The sequence below is a fragment of the Mercenaria mercenaria genome, chromosome 17, assembly GCF_021730395.1.
Source record: "Mercenaria mercenaria strain notata chromosome 17, MADL_Memer_1, whole genome shotgun sequence".
NCBI lineage: Eukaryota > Metazoa > Mollusca > Bivalvia > Venerida > Veneridae > Mercenaria > Mercenaria mercenaria.
The window spans coordinates 37154437-37174050 of record NC_069377.1 but is presented as its reverse complement, the minus strand read 5'-3'; the positions used below and the strand labels follow the sequence as shown (position 1 = coordinate 37174050).

The 19614-nt window shown below is 35.4% G+C and overlaps 1 protein-coding gene across 1 annotated transcript; it reads right to left on the bottom strand.

The window, feature by feature from the left end:
• Window positions 1–1661: 1661 nt before the first annotated feature.
• Window positions 1662–19561, bottom strand: LOC123537509 (probable splicing factor, arginine/serine-rich 5). Its single transcript, XM_045321248.2, has 7 exons — window positions 19389–19561; window positions 12718–12729; window positions 10701–10741; window positions 9100–9222; window positions 8232–8353; window positions 7053–7196; window positions 1662–4492 (listed from the first exon to the last, which is right to left on the bottom strand). Exons 1-7 carry the CDS (start codon window positions 19510–19512, stop codon window positions 4396–4398), a joined length of 663 nt encoding a protein of 220 aa, XP_045177183.1. The 5' UTR covers window positions 19513–19561; the 3' UTR covers window positions 1662–4395.
• Window positions 19562–19614: the final 53 nt, after the last annotated feature.

Below are 19614 nucleotides of genomic sequence, written 5' to 3'. Positions count from 1 at the left end.
AAAAGGGGCCATAATTCAGTCAAAATGCTTGATAAGAGTTGCCTCCTCCTTTTTACAGACTGTGGTCATGATGGTAAACAAGTATGGAAAATATGAAAGCAATATCTCAATGGACTTTGAAAATATTTGGGGTGGTACGCAAACTTTAACATTTATTCTAAGTCGAAAAGGGGCCATAATTCAGTCAAAATGCTTGATAGAGTTGTCTGCTCCTGTTTACAGACTGGGGTCATGATGGTAAACAAGTATGCAAAATACGAAAGCAATATCTCAATGGACTTTGAAAATATTTGGGGTGGTACGCAAACTTTAACATTTGTGTGATGCTTACGCTAACGCTCACGCCTACACGAGTAGGATAGCTCCCCTATTCTTCGAATTGTCGAGCTAAAAATGAAATAAAACCTTGGGTCTTTGTGCAAGTTACCAATCTAACAAGTTTGGTATATATCTCAATTACATGAAGTTATTAAGCAAAAATCAATGGTTTTAATTTTGGTGAAAGCAACTTATACCTTGCAACTCTGAAACCATTTTTCTGTTTCAGTAAAAACCTTAACCTAGAAATGAAAACCCTAGTCTAAACAATGGTTAACTGTGTACAAATACTGGTCATAATATCTTATTCTTACTAAAATTAAATAGCAAAATGGACCCATGTCATTTCAAAGAATACCCTACATAGTAAACATATTTTAAAGTACCATAACCCATGAACATGTTCCTCAGTCTCACAGAAACTTGTTTGGCCTAAATAACCTATAGCAGTTCAAATTTCTGTATTTCATTTATTCAACAAGAGTGCCATACTGTCACAAATACGCCTGTCATCGAACTTGGCCTAATTCAAGGGCCATAATCAAACAGTGCCTGGGACGATATGGCAGGTTATAGAACTTGGCCGAGAGATTATCCCCACATACAATGTCAGCAAGTTTGGTGAAGATCGCATGAAAACTGTTTGACTTAAAGAGAGCAGACAAGGATAAATTTGCAGTTTTTCGAGTAATGCAAGAGTGCTTCGAGCAATTTGGGTTGTTATTGAACTAGATCAAGATATTATGCCCATATGCTTTACAAGTTTTAAATGTTTCTGTACAGATGAGATAATAGCACTTCAAAAGTACAACATATATTACTTGGGTACCAAGGACCACAAATATTGTCTTCCCTAGGCAATCTGATGAACTTGCGGAGTTGCATTTCCCTAAAGCCCACATATTGAAATATTCTAAACCAGGTCTTTGATAAGGCTCCAGATAGAGGGAAGTGCATAGTAGTATCTTTTACAGCAATGGCTACTTTTCATTTAACACTACACATAAAACAAGTTTATATCCCAATCGAGGTTTTGCACCCAAAACTGTGAAAGCATTTTGGACAAACATGCAAAGTAATACTCTAAAAATATAGTAAATATTAGGGGCCATTACTCTTGTATTCCACTTGTTAACTGAATGAAACTTGCACATCTGCATTTCCCTATACCTACAGCAATTATCAATATTTCTTCCATGTTTTACTGAAACCCTCCAAAACACGTCTCAGATATGGCTCCGTACAGGACGTCAAAGTATATACCTCCATATTAGCAGGGAATTGTAGTACAGCATTTCAGCTAGTGCTGCTAGGAAGAAACTAATGCCAATGAAAAAAGTAACTTGTATGAAGTAAGATTTTATTTGCCCTAACATATTTCATTTATGGTGGTAACACATTTTCTAAGTGTCCTATGTCAATGACTCATGGAAAACACAAATGGAAAACAAACAAATTACACAGTGAGCAACATAAAACATGAAATTCTTGTCTCAACATTTACCAGTACCTAGGAAATGAAGATTCCGACATTGTCAATATGTCTGAAAAAGTGATGATCTATTTACAATGATAAAAATGAGAAATGTAATAAAATATGATACTTATATGACAAAATGAGAGACATTTTTCTTTCAATTAAGTACCGGGTACTACGTACTTCCATTTGGTGAAATGACACTACTTGCTGAGGAAGCTGTATTTTTTAACAAGAGCACCGCCTTGCGGGTGCTGACGCTCATCTGATTTTTTTTGTGTAATAGAAATATTGTCCTACCCATGATTTTCTAAGTCTAAAAAGGGCCATCATTCTTGCCAAAAGCAGGTTAGAGTTATGTTTCTTGATGTTCAGTGTCCACTTATGATGGTGAAAAACTGTTGCAAGTTTTAAAGCAATAGCTTTGATAGTTTATGAGAAAAGTTGACTTAAACATAATACTCAACCAAGAAAATTATTTTCTAAGTCCAAAAAGGGCAATAATTATTGCAAAAAGCAGGATGGAGTTATGTTGCTTGCTGTACAGGGTCAGCTTATGATGGTCAACAAGTGTTGCAAGTTTCAAAGCAATAGCTTTGATAGTTTAAGAGAAAAAGTTGACATAAACATAAAACTTAACCAAGAAATCTGATATTTTCTAAGTCCAAAAGGGGCCATAAATCTTGCAAAAAGCAGGATGGAGTTATGTTTCTTGCTGTACAGGGTCAACTTATGATGGTGAACAAGTGTTGCAAGTTTTAAAGCAATAGCTTTGATAGTTTAGGATAAAAGCTGACCTAAACATAAAACTTAACCAAGAAAACTGATTTTCTAAGTCCAAAAGGGGCCATAAATCTTGCAAAAAGCAAGATGGAGTTATGTTTCTTGATGTACAGGGTCTGCTTATGATGGTGAACAAGTATTCCAAGTTTCAAAGCAATAGCTTTGATAGTTTAGGAGAAAAGTTGACCTAAACATAAAACTTAACCAAGAAATCTGATATTTTCTAAGTACAAAAGGGGCCATAAATCTTGCAAAAAGCAAGATGGAGTTATGTTTCTTGCTATACAGGGTCAGCTTATGATGGTGAACAACTATTCCAAGTTTCAAAGCAATAGCTTTGATAGTTTAGGAGAAAAGGTGACCTAAACATAAAACTTAACCAGGCAACGCCGACGCCGACGCCGACAACCGCTCAAGTGATGACAATAACTCATCATTTTTTTTCAAAAAATCAGATGAGCTAAAAATGAACTATTTATTTCTCAGTAATTGATATTTGTAGCTGTTTTTTCTATGTAATGAGCACTGATTTATATAGCTATTGCTAAACGTATGATTATGTAAATGGCACCTTTCTTTAATTTGCAATTTTAGATTGGTTAAACAACCAAGAAGAGAAAAATAATGTTATGTGCTTAGTTTTCTAGAAGTTAAAAAACAAATTTCTAAAATTTAAATGACACTATCATATGACCAATAATCTTAATGAACATTCTAAAAATAGCACAGCTTATATTTGGACATAGAGAAAAGCATGTTTTGACTACTTGAAGCTCTTCTACTTAATTCTAGCTCACGTAGGAAAGCTTCAGCAACATTTTCCTAGTTGAAGAGGGGTAAGATTTTACCACAATGTAAGCCAGAGATATAAAACTTGCAATGTAAGGTCATTTTATGATGCCAAAGATAGGGGCAGATAATCTGAAAACATTTTAGTCAAAAGGTTCCTGAGAAACATACACTTACTTACATGCAAAACTACCAATATTACAAATTTCTAATATTAACACACTCAAAGCTAGATTTGTGAAATCCATCCATTGGGGTCATCTTACAATACCTAAAACTGGTGTGAAGTCTGAAAGCATTTAGCCAAGCATCTTTTCAGAAACCTCCGTACATGCAAAACTTAAATCAAAATTTTTAAAGTAAAATAGGGCATATTTTTGACAAAAGCATGTGTAAAGCATTTTGGTAAAGTGGATTTAGATAAATCCGTGTAGATACAAAACTGTTGTGATACAGACATCAACAAAAGGGTGACAACAAAAACTGTACTACTTTAAAAATTCTGAACATTCTAGCAGTCTAAGCAAAACTTACTCTGTCAAAAATGTTTTCAGCCGTAAAGAATAAAAATTTCTAGTGATACCTGAAAACCACTTTTAAAAAAAAGATCATGATGCATTTGTGTTAAGTGCTTTAACCAACTGTCTTTATTTCTTGGCCATTTTAGGATTATAAATTAATGATCCTTACACACTTCCTCAATACCCTAATGACAACAAAAAATTGTGTACAAATTGCTTCATTTCACTATAATTTTTCAATACAATAAAATGATGAACAAGAGCATAAAACTTAACACAGCAGGGACTGGAACTTTAAAATTGTTCGCCATTTTTCCTTGTCACACATAATGTTATTACAAGGGAAACTAAATTTTTGTCTAATTGTTGTCCTAGCTACATTTCGAGCCAATCTCTACTTCGCACAGTAAACACAAATAGGAATAAAAAGTTCAGCAGAAAAATAACACAAAACATTTGGTTAACAGCATCTTTTGTTTTATGAAGGATGAATGTTCAGTGTACGGTTCAAGGAGAGGCCGACTTTTCTTTGTCTATTGATGGACTCCGTGATCTACTTCCCGATTTGTTGTCATCACCATTTACCCCCTGACCATCAACTGACCTGAAAGATATTAATAACGTACATGCTACTATGTTAACATATTTACTTAAGAAAAGATCTTGAGTTTTTACTTTACATTTGAATATGAAATACAAGGCATGGTTAAAAGGTCTGGATTCCAAAGGCATCCGAACATACTTTAAACGAAATAGCATTTCTCATAACTTTATGGAAATTATTAAAAGGCAAATTACATCTCATATTTACAGTGTTATTTTCCACATTTTTCATATCAGTTTTGAATACTTTAAGTTTGGGTATGGTGATGGTTTGGTGCCCAAGTGGATGGGAGGGACAAGGCAGGTTGAAGGTAAGTGAAAAGAGGGGGCGTATAGGGACACTAAGACACAACAAGACACATGAGAAACTCAGACGGAGGATATAAAGAAACTCAGACAAGATATGACAGATTTTTTCAATTTTTGTTTTGTTGAGTTCGACTCACACCAACACAAAAGTCCTATGGACATTTTCCAAGCTGAAGGTCCAAGGTGAAACACTGACCTTTCATAAGCCAGAAACACTGACCTTTCATAAGCCAAATCGATAGCTTCCAAACACAAAGATTTCTACACTGGGTAATTTGAAGTCAGCATCCTTAACCTCTTAACCCCATAATATGACAGAGTTTCAAGTGATAAGGGTAATAATGAAATAAAAAACCTTTTTTAGGGTTAGATGGGGCAGTTATTGCTAGAGACCTTCAGCCTGGCTGGCCCTTTAAAATCTGTTATCCTTCTTACTAAGACCAGTCTCTATGTAAAATTTAAAATTAACAGATGTAGTAATTTTTTGAAACTGAGAACTTTACCACAAAACTTTAACCAACACTGCCATGTTACATAACTTCAAAAACTGTGACCTTTGGGGCATCTTACCCTAGACCAAAATGTGTCTGCAATCCTTTAACTTGTGATTATACAAGCAGAAGTTAAAAAGATATAGTTAAATTGAGAAACATATAGTAAAACTTTAAACTCAAAGTGACAGTGATGCTGAAGCTATGGCGAGTACAATAGTCCTCCATCTCCTCCTTCTTCCAGTAGGTAAGCTTTCAACAGCTATCTGTGAACAGCAATACTCAACTATTCAAAAATCTTGTAACAGGAGGTTTAAATGAATGAATACAAGCACATTAATTTTACTAGTACAAAAATGGCAAAATTTTTCATGTACTGTTAGAAACAGTTTTCAGATTATGAGATACCAACTAACAAACAAAAACTTAACCAAAACAATGTGTAGTCAAAGAACGGGCATAAATTGTAGCAGGCTCGACTATTCTCAGTTCTTGATAGTATAAAATAAGCTATGAGTAAAACTTTAACATTACAATAAGCATACTCTAAGTCGAAAAGGGGCCATATATCAGTCAAAATGCTTGATAGAGTTGCCTCCTCCTTTTTACAGACCGGGGTCATGATGGTAAACAAGTATGCAAAATATCAAAGCAATAACTCAATGGACTTTGAAAATATTTTGGGTGGTACACAAACTTTAACATTTGTGTGACGCTCATGCTAACGCTCAAGCCGATGCCGGGGCGAGTAGAATAGCTCCCCTATTCTTCGAATAGTCAAGCTAAAAACAATCAGAGAATAGATGTGAATCTGTGCACTGCACGTCACAGTGAACAAGCATGTGAAATTTCAATCCATTCTCACAAGTGGTTACTGAGATACCAGCCTACATACAGAAACGACAAAAGGACGAGCTCAAAGTCTCTACCTATTCTTTTAACAGACGAGCTAAAAAATATAATTTTAATGTACTTCTGCATGTCTGATAAACCAGAAGTCATGGGGCGATGTCAATTCTCCTGATTAGATAGAATAAATCCTGAACAGCAAGGGAAAATCATCTTGCATTTAAAGTCATCCCATGCTGGGTTTTCATTATTGTAGGTGGGCCACTGGTCTAGTGGTAACATGCTTGACTGTCAATCCAGAGGTCCGGGGTTCAAATCCCGATCCAGGCACTAGAAATTTCTGAGATGCTCTTGAGTGTCTCCCATCTAACTTAGAGGCCTGTACTGGTTCTTCCCAGGAAAGACGGCTTCGCTTGTATCGGTGCTATACACCTGGCATGTTAAAGAACCAGACTGTCTATTCGCAAAGAGCTAGGCTAACTCAGCCGGACAAGTCTGTATCTAAAAAGGATTTCTCTCTATCTGTTCTGGGGGCTTTATCTCACACTGTCCCTCTGGTCAGATCGCTCTGTGTCTGTACTAGTAGAGGATGAATTTTGCACCCTGTATGGCTGCGTCTGCTATATGTAAAGCACCTTTAAACGTGTTTATCATGAAAAGGGCGCTCTATAAATCTGGTATAATAATAATGATAGAATTGGAGGTAAAAGTTGTGGCCTGGAGGTCCTCTATTTCAAAACTTTATTTGTGGCGGGAAAAATCACAGGGACTTGAAGTTCTCGGATATCTTATCCCCCATAAACCCAGGTACACAACCTTATTTTTTTTTATCTGCCTAATTTCTAAGAATGGTCTAAGTTATGAAAAATCATGGTACATTTATATATAATTTTTCCTGAAAAAAAAACTCACCTTGACCTGCTGCGAGACCTTGACCCTGAAGCTGACTTTTTCTCTTCACTTTTGCTTCTGCTACGAGACCTTGACCTGCGACTGCTCCTCCTCCTATCTCGGCTTCGACTACGTGATCTGCGGTCCTTAGATCGTGACCTTGACCTAAATTGAAGAGAATTTTACTACCTTTGAATAAAACTATTCATATGTTAAGAAGGCATTTGAACAAGAGCTGTCCATAAGACAGCCAAGCTCGACTATTCGAAATATTGTTTTGAAGCTGGAAATTATTACCCAAAATGTTAAATATCAAAAGAGTTTTAAGTTCAAAAGGGGACATATCAGAGTTATGGGACTTGATGCTATCAACTAGTTTTATAACCCCGAAGAAACATGTTAAGTTTCAATTCAATATCTGCATTAGTTTTGGGGATAGTAACTTGCATGTAAAACTTTAACCAGAATTTTCTAAGTCCAAAAGGGGGCATAATTTGCTCAAAATACATGTTAAGAGTTATGGAACTTGACCCGGTGAGGTAGGTAATTGATCTAGAAAAAGAATAAATAAGTTCCAAATCTATATGCCTTTTAGTAATAGCTGTATGTACTTGCACGCAAAACTTTAACCAGAATTTTCTAAGTCCAAAAGGGGGCATAATTTGGCCAAAATACATGCCAGAGTTATGGGACTTGACCCAGTGAGGTAGGTAATTGATCTAGAAAAAGAAAAAATAAGTTTCAAATCTATATGCCTTTTAGTAATAGCTGTATGTACTTGCACGCAAAACTTTAACCAGAATTTTCTAAGTCCAAAAGGGGGCATAATTTGCTCAAAATACATGTTAGAGTTATGGAACTTGACCCAGTGAGGTTGGTAATTGACCTAGAAAAAGAATAAATAAGTTTCAAAGCTATATGCCTTTAAATGATAGCTGTATGTACTTGCATGCAAAAACTTAACCAAGGTGTGACGCCGACGCCGACGCCGACGCCAGGGTGAGTAGAATAGCTAGACTATTCTTCGAATAGTCGAGCTAAAAACATACATCTGCACCAACATGTACATAAATGAATAAAGACATCTGATTAATACATTATCTAAGAGCAAGCACAAACAGAAGTCATAGTTAAATTTATAGCAAGACTAACATGGATTTGCAAAACAAGTTTAATCTTTGAATTTGTAAATGTTTATACCTTCTCCTCCTTGGTGACCTTGATGACCTACGATTGGGCCGTCTAAAACCGTAATGTCTGTCATCTGGACAGTCCCTAGCCCAGTGTCCCGATCTATGACATCTGTAACATTCATCCGCTCCCTACAATATAAATATAGTCCTAAGGTTAGCTCATTCATAAACTCGGCAGAAAAACAGCTTTTCTGTTTATTTTGTTTTATTAGTCATTAGTTCCAAAATCTGCGTTGTTTTACCTGTTAGACATGTATACATTTCTTTACTTTCAAATATAATTATAGAAAAATCTTTGAACATTTTGGTGACTCAAATTTCATATGTTTGACACATGCCAGCTTAACTCACACCGACACAATACAAGTCTGACAGTAACACTCCAGCTTATTTTCCCTGGCTCTTCTACAGCAGTATTTCAGCCATCAACAGGTATCTGTTAGAATCACACACCTTCTACTTGGCAGATGAATGGCTCTCATGAAAAGTCTCTGTCAAACCCAGTCTGTTATTATTTGTTTGGTTTCAATCTATGCTTCCAATAGATCTTCTAATAGATAATAATGAGCCGCGCCATGAGAAAACCAACATAGTGGGTTTTTCGACCAGCATGGATTGGATCCAGACCAGCCTGGGCATCCGCGCAGTCTGGTCAGGATCCATGCTGTTCGCTTTTAAAGCCTATTGGAATTGGAGAAACTGTTAGCGAACAGCATGGATCCTGACCAGACTGCATGGATGCACAGGCTGGTCTGGATCCATGCTGGTCGCAAACCCACTATGTTGATTTTCTCATGGCACGGCTCAATTATTATTTCTCTATAAAATGGAGGACAAGGCAATTCTGCCATGATTGTTCCTAAAGTACTAATTACCCTGCTTCTATTGTCTCTCATATCCCTGCTGTCTCTGCCAGTCCGGCGTGGTGCACCTTTCGCCCACTCCACTATGATGGCAGAACCTGCTACCTCACGACCATTCTCATATCTGATTGCATCCTGTAATTCAAAATCTAGATTAACAATGCAATCCTGGTCATGAAAAATAAAAGTAATAAAAAACAAGGAAGTTTTGCTTTGTGCATTTTACTCATAATATAAAAAGAAAAAGTGTATGTTCTATTGTGCATGCAGATGACATCAAAAGAATTAAACTGCAGATGAAAATGTCAACATGCACAGGATTTTAATTTTGTAAACTAAATTTCCAGATATTCAAAGAACATTTGATAAAACATCACACTTTAAATTAATGTCAATGTTGTCAATTTGATTTTTTTAACTATGTATCTTTTATAAATCATACTTTCACTAAAAATGAATAAACTTTCTACTAAAAAAAAATGTCTACAAAAACTTTTTACTTCAATATTCTTCTTTCTATTTTTAACACTCCTTAATCAATTGTGCCTCTCAAAAAAGAAAAACTTTTTATTAAAAACTTTCAGCGCTTAGTAATATTCTAGATATATCATAAACATAATCTACACTTGACTAAACTTTTCCTTAATCATGTGTTTCTGTGATAAAAAGTGTAAAAGCTTTTATCTACTTTAAAAACTAAATTCATTCCATCTACAAATATCAAAATTTAATACTGTCTCAACATACTTATTTTGGAACTACAAGTCGGCGACACAGGGCTCTACGGTAAAACAAATGGCATAAATGGCACTGGTATTTGGTCTATGGCTACAGGATTGGACTACACTTTTTGGCTAGCTCTCTTCTTCGTGCTGAATGCGTATCAACTCAAGTCAAACTTTGGTATGGTAACTTTAGTTCAAATAGGGAATGTGCTGACTAAACCAAGGGCGTTATTTCGTGACATGGCAACATTCTTGGTACTCAGTGAGAGCTAAGCCGCCTGGTATGCAGGCTGACAGTCCGGTGGAATACTGTCTGAAGCTCGGGCTTGTAGCATTCGGGCTTAGTGGTCTTCACTCATATGGCTCCACAATATGTTAGTCTATGGCATGAAGTAAAGTTTGGCCTGAAGCAAAGTATGGCCCGCTCTAGGGTCAATGGCAAGGGATCGAATTGGTACAACAGGCGTGAGGACTGGTATTGGAGAACCCACTGCAGTTATGATATAAAACATCATTAATATATGCATAAAAACTTTCTTCAGAATGCAGCAAAAGTCAAACTTCACTTTCTTAGTATTTAAAACTTTGAAAATAATTGATCGCTGAAAAGTTGTTCACAATTTACTTTTTTAAACGAGTTTATTATTCCAATCTAAATAGATATATTAAATATTTTATACAAAAACTCTAAAAGCTGATTTTGTAGTTTGACTTTTTGTGCATAATAAAATAAACAATCACTTAAATTACAAATCTACAGCAGAATAATTTTCCTCGCAAAGTATCAAATCAAAAATTTATAATTTCATGCTATGCAAATGTTCAACTTTGTAAGTTAACAGACAATTTTTAGTCTATATATAGATTCTGATGAAGCAATAAATTTACCTCAGCATCTCTTCTGTCTTCATAGTCCACAAAGGCATATGCTGTTTATAGAAGGAAAAACTATTACTTTGCATATTAACACAATAACGAGATCGCTGAGAAATCATTTAATAATTGACAATATAATTTCTTAACTACATAACACTTATAACATAAGTGCAGTCAAACAAGAATAAATGACCAAAAAACTCCGATCATGTAAAGTATTAACAGCTACTTATATATATATAAAGTGTATTGCAATGGTGTTGCAGATGCAGCCAACAATTTGCATTCATAATTAGGACTGGGACGATTACTTGGTTAATCGGATCCGATTCGATTACTAGGTGAAACCGGTTTCAATTTTGCAAAACCGCTAATCGCTCTCAAACAATAAACATCACAATTTGTACATCGTCATTATCTTTATACATTTCTTTGACTAGCACATAGCCCCGCGGTATATTTCCACTAAACCCATTGAACATAGTCAATAGTCGCAGATTTGCCTGTCGTGATATGTGTAAAATAAAAGACAACAAAATAAGACTTATTAATTATCACATTGTTTGCAAAAGATAAAGTTTTTAAGTTCCAAATGTTATCAGCTGCTGGAAGTACCTTGATACCGTCGTCTGGAAAGAAAATAGCATTTTCAATATGGCGGCCGATTAACCAGTTCGATTCGATTTCATACAAAAGATTAACCGGTTTCAAATTTTGAAATCGTCCCAGCCCTATTCATAATTAAATAAATCAAGTTCTTCTTTCCTTCATTTAACCTTACCATGCTGGACACTATTGATTCTGCCTTTGCGACCAGTGTAGATCATGATCAGCCTGCACATCCATGCAGTCTGATCATGATCTGCACTGTTCGCTATTCAGTCAGTATCTTTTTTGGTTAGCACCCCTTTTAACAGTTAATGGTACTGTCCAAATTAGGATAAGCTCATTATAGAAATTTAGCAGGGTAAGGGTTAAAGACATCTATCCAGTCTCTTCAGATTATGTGTATCCCTAGTAATGATAAATGCTTTTCTCATGATTCTAGCAATTTTGCTGATGAACATGGGATAAAACTACTGCACAATTTTGAGACACTGTATTACAATCTTGTTTGTTTGTTTGTTTGTTTTGGGTTTAACGCCGTTTTTCAACAGTATTTCAGTCATGTAACAGCGGGCAGTTAACCTAACCAGTGTTCCTGGATTCTGTACCAGTACAAACCTGTTCTCCGCAAGTAACTGCCAACTTCCCCACATGAATTATCAGAGGTGGAGGACAAACTGTCTTTTATCAAATTGTCAGTGGGCGGGCTATTACAATCTTGACATCCAAAGTATTTTCGTTTATAATTTAATGTTAACGCATTATTTTGTATGAAAAACAGTGATGGCCACAATAAGGAACTGGGTATTTAACTTCTGTTATTATAACTATCATGTCATATCATCCTAAATTAGTTTAGTTTATACTAATTTGAGCCATGCCATGAGAAAACCAACAAAGTGGTCAGGATCCATGCTGGTCGCAAAGCCACTATGTTGGGTTTTCTCATGGCATGGCTTATTTGCTTGATTGTGATGAAGGCTTAAAGCTTATCTGAACCACTCTTGAGACCGCTTCCTAGAAAAACCAGAACTGGTGTCATATGAGAAGTCAAGGTTGTGACCCCAGTAGAGCTCGAACCCAAGACCCAGGGGTTGAGCCGCCTACACCTAAACCACCGCTCCCTTTCAAAATTTTCTTAAACTGATGGTGGAACAAATTCTTTTAACTTATAAATATTTATGGCAAGAAACATTCACCTCTGTGCAGGCCTGAAAAACAGTGTCATTGCAATCAAAAACTGTTTCATTGTATTTAAGTTGAATTGGCATGATTTTCTAGTTGCCTTACATGATAAATGAAGCATGACAGACAGTTTTAATTCATGTATACACTTTTTATGCTAAGTCTGAGCCTTTGCCAGGCTTTTCTGTTTATAACTTTTTATACTTTAATAAAACCAACTATATTTAAAGTGACTTACCCATTTCTGCTCCTGAAAATAAATATGTATATATCTTTTTAATTTTTGTGTTACTAATAAAGAACAATATTTTGGTAAGTAAACTGTTTTAATTATAAGTAAATACCAATTGTACCAAAACGATTTTTATTTTTTCGATACTTACCATTTTCAATATACTGTTTTATAAATACCACATAGCAGGCATTCAAGTTATATATGGGCAACTAGAATTTAGTGTTAAATTTTAACCCTTATGCTGGGTCTGACTGAGTCTGCCTTTGCGACCGGTGTAGATCATGATCAGTCTGCACATCCATGCAGTCTGATCATGATCTACACTTTTTGCCATTCAGTCAGTATCTTTCTGATAAGCACCCCATTTGAAAGTGAATGGCACTGTCCAAATTGAAAGATGGACCAGTTCATTATACAAATTTAGCATGGCAAGGGTTAATTTCAACAAATTTCATACATCCAATCTGTAAATTTATCAACCAAAATGTTCCAAATATCTTTAAATTTGTCTGTATTATAATAAATATTTTTCTAACACTTATATTTCGCTTTTTTTTAAACTCTGGAAAATTTTGAAGATAGAGTTGAATGAAAATGGACACATTGTTTAGGGATTAGGTAAGTTAAATAAAAGGTAACAACAATATTGGGAGTAAATTCATTGAGCATTGACAGTTACAAAAAGGTATCCAAAAACTTAACAAGAGTTGTCGGAGGACAGCAATGCATAACTATTCAACAGCCTTGTTAACTGAATGAATATAAGTAAAAAAAAAAGGGGCATAATTTTGTAAAATTGCAAAACAGGGTTATAGAACCTGTACAATGTATACAAATGTATCAGCTCATGACAATGGACAAATGTGTGAAGTTTCAATCCTTCCTCATTAGTAGGTACTGAGATATCAGCTTACATACAAACACTTTACCAAAACAGCTAAGTCAAAAAAAAGGGGCATAATTCTGTAAAAATGCAAAGTACAGTTATGGAACCTATGCACTGCATGTCAGACCATGACAATTAAACAGTAAGCATAGTTTGAATCCATTCCCATTAGTGGGTACTGAGACACCAATTTACATACAAAAACATAACCAAAAACTGCCAAGTCGAAACAGGGGCACTATTTTGTAAAAATGCAAAGCAGTGTAATATGAAACCTGTGCACTGCATGTCAGATCATCACAGTGAACAAGTGTGTGAAGTTTCAATCCATTCCTATTAGTGGGTACTGAGATACCAGTTTACATATACAACAGCTGTCACAGGAGATGGCGTGCCCGACTATTTCGATGCTGGATAAAGAAACTGGCACATCTGAGGAAACTCCAATGGTGGATGAAGATATTGCCACAAACAATAGCTTAAGTCTGTGTCAAAAATATTAAGTAATAAGAGAGATAAAGATAAAGTGTATCAAAACACTAAATAAGTATAATTCTAAGCAGAAAGGGGACACAATTCATAGAATATAATTATTGGTGCAAGAGTTATGCACCTTGTGTAATAAGATGTGGGTGATGATGTGGAACAACTAAATGTACTTCAAGTATGAATCAAATCCATTTAGTAATAACTGAGATAGAGTGTAAAAGTGCATCAAAACTTTAACCTGAAAATCCAAGTAACAAGAACTCATTGAACACGAAATGTCCCTCTTGATGCATTCAGTAACTGCACAAGGAACAGAAATTATACGCTCACTGAAAACAAAAGTTCTACTGTTCTGGTTCAACCTGATCTTGACCTTTATACTATTGACCTTAAAATCAACAAGGGTCATCTGCTGGTCAGGATCAACCTCCCTATTAAGTTTCTTGATCCTAGGCCCAAGTGTTCTCAAGGTATCATCCGGAAAGGGTTTAACTGTTCCGGATTAATGTGACCTTCACCTTTGGCCCACTGACCTCAAAATATACAGGAGTCATCTACTGATCATGACTAACCTCCCTATCAAGTTTCATGATCCCAGACCCAAGCATGCTCAAGTTATTGTCTGGAAAAGATTTAAATGTTCCGAGTCACTGTAACCTTGACCTCTGACCTACTGACCTCAAAATCTGTACTAGTGTAGGGGTGACGGTCATCTGCTGGTCATGATAAACCTCTCTATCATCTTTCATGACCCTTGGTCTAAGCGTTCTTAAGTTACCATCCAGAAGCCATTTAGCTGTTTCTGGCCAATGTGACCTTGAACTTTGACCTAATGACCTCAAAATCAATAGGGGTCATCTTCTGGTCATGACCAATCTCCCTATCATCTTTCCTGATCCTAGGCCCAAGTGTTCTTGAGTTATCACCTGGAAACCATTTTACTGTTTCTGGTCACTGTGACCTTGACCTTTGACCTACTGATCTCAAAATCAACAGGGGTTATTTGCTGGTGATGACCAATCTCCCTATCAACTTTCACGATCATAGGCCCAAGCAACCTTGAGTTATCATCCGGAAACCATTTAACTGTTCAGGGTCACTGTGACCTTGACCTTTGACATACTGGCCTCAAAATCAATAAGGCTCATCTGCTGGTCATGACCAACCTCCCTATTTACTTTCATGATCCTAGGCCCAAATGTTCTCCAGTTATTATCCGGAAACCATTGAACTAATCAGGGTCACTGTGACCTTAACCTTTGACATACAGATCTCAAAATCAATAGGGGTCATCTGCTGGTTATGACCAACCTCCCTATCAACTTTCATGATCCTTGGCCCAAGCATTCTTGAGTTATCATCCGGAATTGGATTGGTCTACATACCGACCGACAGACATCTGTGTGTGTATGTTACGCGCATATAGCCAATCTGCGCATTTGGTAAATCGCGCAGCGCAAATAACCAATTTGTTATCTGCGCAACGATTTGTAAATCGGGCAACCTTATATATTTCTTATATGCGCAGGGCAACTGTCTTGCGCGTTTGGAAAATGAGTCTGCGCTTTTAACATATGGATGATATCTCCCGATAAAATTGAATATCATTTGAGTGTTAGACTTGTAGGCCTACCTGACGGTGATCAGGCACGCGTAAAGGTGTGAATTTGTAAAGAAAAAGAAAACCATTTTTTAAAGTAAATGAGCGTATTTATGCGGTAATTTCTCACGTCCCTGGTAGTTTATGGCCTATAAATTTCTGTTGACGACAGTATTAAGAGTCATTTGTCATAGGTGTTAAAAAACGTTAAAATGATACAAAATATCCCAAGTATATTTAATAACACAAGTATTTTTTTATTAATTTTTATACTTTTTTTTTAACTTTTAAACGCCGTAGCCTGTGCGGGATGTCGATCCTGCGCTAATAGAAAATCTGGAAATTACTCTGATAATATGCATATCTGCCATAAACCATGCTAACTTTTACACTGTTTAACAATTACAGACTGGTATTGCAAATCTTGGTTTTAAAAATGTGTCATAAATTTATTTCAATATCATTAAATTCATGGGAGTCGGTCACCTGGTTTCAATACCTGCAATATGATACAATATGCAATAAAACTCAAACATGCGTGAAGGTGTGATTTCCTTCGGATAGCCACATCGTCCTCTCTATTCTTTTTATAACTAAAGTATTTTACTTCATTCGATCACACGCAGTCATTTTATACCGAATATAGAAAATAAAGGAGACTTACATAACAGACTGAATTGCCACACACTTACCACATTTCACCATATCGCTTTTCTTTTCATCATATTGAAAAAGCGCAATTCTTTTTACCGACGTGAGCATATCTCTTGACATGACCAAGATTAAAAATAAAACAAAAATAAGCAGAATTAAAAGACGAACTTACAGATCTTTTATACTTATATAATTGTTTAATGTTTTATAGTGAGATAAATAGAATGAATAACTAATAAAATTCCTCAAAATGTGAACGAAATTTTACATTTTGTAGGTGTGCAAGATGTGTGTCCTGCGCTAATAGAAGTCTGAAAATTACTCCAATAACTTGAATATCTTTTATAAACCATTTTAACTTTTACTTCGTTTTTCGATTACAACTAAAAATGTAGCTTTTGAAAATCTGAATATAATGTTTCATCCGTAGCCTGCGCGGGATATTGTTCCTGTGCTAATAGCAATTTCTGAACTGACGTTGATATTTGCAACATATTTCAATTCTAAAAGATACTATTTATGTAACTTCATGAAAATGTTTTCGGAGTAGAAAAAAAATAGAAAGAAGTGTGATTTCCGTCAAAACGAGAACGAAATATTACATTTGTTATCTGTGCAAAATGTGTTTGCCCTGCGCTAATAAAAAATCTGGAAATAATCCTGATAACTATGATATCTTTCATAAACCATGCTAACTTTATCATTGTTTTATGATTACAGGCTGAAATTGTAGCTTTTGCCAAATGAATATTTTGTTACATATGTATCCTGCGCGGGATGTCGGTCCTGCGCTAATAGCAAATCCTGAAATGACGTCGATATTTCAAACATATTTCAATTCTAAAAGATACCATTTATGTAACTTCTTAAAAAATGTTTTCAGAGTAGAAAATAATTAGAAAGAAAAGGGGTTTTCGTCATAACGAGAACGAAATATTACATTTGTTATCTGCGCAAGAGTTTAAGTTAACATAGTTTATGAGAAACATTCAAGTTATCAGAGTAATTTCCAGATTTATTATAAGCGCAGACACACACATCTTGCGCGGATAAAAAATGTAATATTTCGTTCTCGTTATGACAGAAATCACTCTTTTTCTATTCATTTTTCTACAGTATTCATTTGAAAGTTACATAAATGGTATGTTTTATGAATGAAATATATCTGAAATACAGTGTAATTTCAAACTTTGCTATTAGCGCAAGACCGACCTGCCACGCAAGTTACAGGTGTAACATTATAGATCCATTTTGATTTGTAAAAAAACCCTATAGTTTTAGTCTGTAATCGTAAATCAAAGTAAAAGTTAATATGATTTATAAAAGAAATTCAAGTTATCAGAGTAATTTCCAGATTTATTATTAGCGCAGACACACATCTTGCGCGGATAAAAAATTAATATTTCGTTCTCGTTATGACAGAAATCACTCTTTTTCTATTCATTTTTCTACAGTATTCATTTGAAAGTTACATAAATAGTATGTTTTATGAATGAAATATATTTGAAATACAGTGTAATTTCAAACTTTGCTATTAGCGCAGGACCGACCTGCCAAGCAAGTTACAGGGGTAACATTATAGATCCATTTTGATTTGTAAAAAAAACCGTATAGTTTTAGTCTGTAATCGTTAATTAAAGTAAAAGTTAATATGATTTATAAAAGATATTCAAGTTATCAGAGTAATTTCCAGATTTATTATTAGCGCAGACACACATCTTGCGCGGATAAAAAATGTAATATTTCGTTCTCGTTATGACAGAAATCACTCTTTTTCTATTCATTTTCCTACAGTATTCATTTGAAAGTTACATAAATAGTATGTTTTATGAATGAAATATATCTGAAATACAGTGTAATTTCAAACTTTGCTATTAGCGCAGGACCGACCTCCCACTTAAGTTACAGGTGTAACATTATAGATCCATTTAGATTTGTAAAAAAAACTCTATAGTTTTAGTCTGTAATCAAAGGCCTACTCTTTATTCAATCGATTTTGTACTATAAAATAATAATAATAATAATAATAATAATAATATAGATAAGATCTGTAAGAATTTTCTCTTAATTCTGTGACTTTTTTATTTCATCTTTTATCTTAGACATGTTGAGAGATATGCTCCCGTTGGTAGAAAGAATATTATTGGGAAATTTCAAGATATTTCAATATAATAAAAACGATATTTTGCTAAGTGTGTGCTTGGGTGAAGTAGAAAATTATAAAAATAGCCTAAAACATACCAGGGGACGACGTGTGCAAGCTGAAGGAAATCACACCTTCACGCATGTTTGGGTTTTATTGCATCTTGTATAAGATTGGAGGTATTGAAACCTGGTGACCGACTGCCGTGAATTTACTGATGTAGAAACAAATTTATGACACCTAATTTAAGTACCGAGATATTCAGCATTTGACATCTATATTTATTAATAAATTGACCAACTGCATGATTTATCAAACACGAAATGCAAATTTCTGATATATAAAGTTACATTTGTTATTTGCGCTGCGCATTTGGTAAATCGGGCAGGTTAAATTTATCCTGCGCAACGATTGGTAAATCGTTGCGCATATAACCAACGTACAAAAATTTGTTATATGCGCTGTGCGTTTGGTAAATAGCGCAGATTGGTTATTTGCGCTCAACATGTATATAAACCGAAACTGGAAAACATCGAAAAAATTGCCTCAGTATACGCAAACAACAAAGACTAATAACTATATACGGACGTTACCGTCTCTGTGATCTTCATCACCTATTATATACCTCCGGAACTCGAAGACGAGTTTCCAACTTGTGCCAAGTTGTGGGGGTGTATGTCACGGTACGGATTTGGTCATGTTAAGGGAGAAGATGTGTCAGGCAGCTGGCTAGCTCAGTCGGTAGAGCACTCGCCCTGTAAGCGAGGGGTCCTGGGTTCGAGCCCCGGACTGACTGCACATTTTTCTCACCCTGTGACAATAATAAAGTCCCGTCTAATAAATTCATCCGTACCCCACCCACTTGAAAGACGCGAAATAATCTGCACTGCAGCTGAACCTACCATATTTAATTTCACAACGCGACATTCGTCCATACGGTTCAAAAACATCTTCTAGATCTCTAGCTCTGCAGTTTTTACTCAGTCTTCCGATAAAAAGACAGCCCTCTGAGTGTCGTCGTGACATCGTTTTTTTTTTGTTGGGAGATCGAGAATAATATTCTAAGCCGTCGTTTCGAAATCATAAGTTTTGGGATTTATTACATGTATGAGGCATAGCTAGATTTTA

Coding starts and splice junctions, on each gene's coding strand:
- LOC123537509 (XM_045321248.2), bottom strand. CDS start 19,512: ATGTCACGACGACACTCAGAGGGCTGTCTTTTTATCGGAAGACTGAGT. Junction 8,354..9,099: donor TGAGAGACAATAGAAGCAGG/GTAATTAGTACT, acceptor TTTATATTGTAG/GGAGCGGATGAATGTTACAG. Junction 4,493..7,052: donor AGGTCTCGCAGCAGGTCAAG/GTGAGTTTTTTT, acceptor AATATCTTTCAG/GTCAGTTGATGGTCAGGGGG.